Here is a 2,027-nt window from a genome sequence, read left to right as displayed (position 1 = left end):
TTGAAAGTTAATTTAAGCAAATAAATTTGTGTGGACTCAAATATTCTAATCTATCTTTTATATTCTGAAGCAAAGTCAATAATTGGGTTCTTAGTGTCAGGGAACAGTAAATTGATCTCTACTAAATAATTCACTAAAGGATTATGAGAACCAGTACATCCAGGTCCCTTTCATATGTACTAAAAAGAAAAATGGTTTAATGGGAAAGATTATAGATTATAGATTATATAATATATAATATATATATAATCTATATATATATATTATATATATATATATTATAGATTATAGGGCTACAAAACAATACCCTACTAACATAATTTTAACATGAGAAACAATTAGAAAATAGAGAAAACACACAAAAATGACAAAGGAGATAATAATGTTTAAAAATCACATAGCTAGATGTCTGTGAATTCCAGTCAAACTAGAATCCCTTTCCTCCAAGTCTGCTTTCACACTGGAGGATGTAAGTAGAGACTGGCTATAAACACCACTCCTTGGCTGGAAACTTCCTCTGGAATGAGAAGGGGGCTCATGTAATAAACTCTACTATGAATTCATAAAAATTGTTTCTAGGATGTGACAAAATCTTGAGTTCTGTGACCGATACTTATCTCCATCTTATTTTTTTTGTTTTTTCACCAAATAGAGGGGAAAATTTGGTGAGAATTTAAGAATCCAGATGAAAAGAGGTAGTGAAAGCATTATTACTGCTGCAAATGCTTCCTACTTTAGGACAATGACCCTTGAAAGATTATTGAATATGCCACTTATCTTTCACTTCTCTTTGCATAAAATATATCTGTTGACCAACTTCCTCATGGCTGTCTTTACTTCCTTATTTCGCAAGGTGTAGATAATGGGATTAAGTAAAGGGAATATCACAGTATGGAACACAGACACCACCTTATCGAGGGAAAAAGAGTCAAATGGTCTAGCATAAATGTAGATGGAAGGCCCAAACATAAACACCACAATGGTGATGTGGGAATAGCAGGTGGACATGGCCCTGCTGGTACTCTCACCTGAGCCTGAGTGTTTCTTCAGCATTGCCAGGAGGAAGGCATAGGACATTAGGAGAGCAATGAAACATACCACAGAGATCAGACCACTGCTAAAAATCATCACTAACTCCTCTGGGAAGGTATTGGCACAGGCAATACGGACTACCTGCGTGATGTCACAGAAGTAACTGTCTAACTCATTGGGCCCACAGAAGGGAAGTCGAACAATGAGAGCTACTTGTATTATAGAATGAATAAAGCCCCCCAGCCAGGAGAGAGCCACCAGGATACAGCAGAGACGTCGATTCATGATGGTAGCATAGTGGAGAGGGCGGCAGATAGCAGCATAGCGGTCAAAGGCCATCACTGTGAGCAGGAACATCTCGGAGGCCCCAACGAAGTGCAAGAAGAAGAGCTGTGTAATGCACCCACCAAAGGAAATTCTTTTCCTTTCCACAAAGAAGTCTACGAGCATTTTAGGGGCTGTGATGGAGGAGTACCAAATGTCAAGGAAGGCCAGATTAGCCAACAGGAAATACATGGGTGAGGTCAGATGAGGGTCAAGCCTGATGGTGCAAATAATAAGAATATTTCCTGGAAGGATGAACAGATAGAAGGATAAAAATATAACAAATAGGACTAGCTGTACCTCTCGAGTCTGGGATAGGCCAGTGAGAATAAATTCTGTCACCCTTGTATAATTTGCCGGTTCCATTTCTTCACTTGTTTTTAATAATATGGCTATAAAAATAAAAAAATTACAATTATCCCAAATAGGATTGAAATAGATTTATTTTACTGCTGTTGAAATCATCAAATTGGTCTGTGTCATTAAGGAACTGTATTAAGATACATTTGATTGTCCCATTTGATATCTGATAAGCCAAGACAGGGAAAGATTAAGTGATGACATGAAAATTAGAAACACTGAAACTGTATGAAGTATGTCACATATCTGAAACCAAAATCCCAATCTATTAATGTTACTAATTTTGTATTAATCTATTTTTTATGAAACTC

The 2,027-nt window shown here is 36.8% G+C and overlaps 1 protein-coding gene across 1 annotated transcript; it reads right to left on the bottom strand.

The window, feature by feature from the left end:
- Window positions 1-780: 780 nt before the first annotated feature.
- Window positions 781-1,725, bottom strand: LOC308346851 (olfactory receptor 4M1; the record flags this gene model as incomplete). Its single annotated transcript, XM_080809897.1, has 1 exon — window positions 781-1,725. The coding sequence occupies exon 1, from the start codon at window positions 1,720-1,722 to the stop codon at window positions 781-783; it is 942 nt and encodes a 313-aa protein (XP_080666023.1). The 5' UTR covers window positions 1,723-1,725.
- Between the last annotated feature and the right edge of the window lie 302 nt (window positions 1,726-2,027).

Source organism: Martes martes, assembly GCF_963455335.1.
Source record: "Martes martes genome assembly, chromosome: 7".
NCBI lineage: Eukaryota > Metazoa > Chordata > Mammalia > Carnivora > Mustelidae > Martes > Martes martes.
Note: the sequence above shows the minus strand (reverse complement) of the source record. Positions and strands in the feature narration are given on the sequence as shown.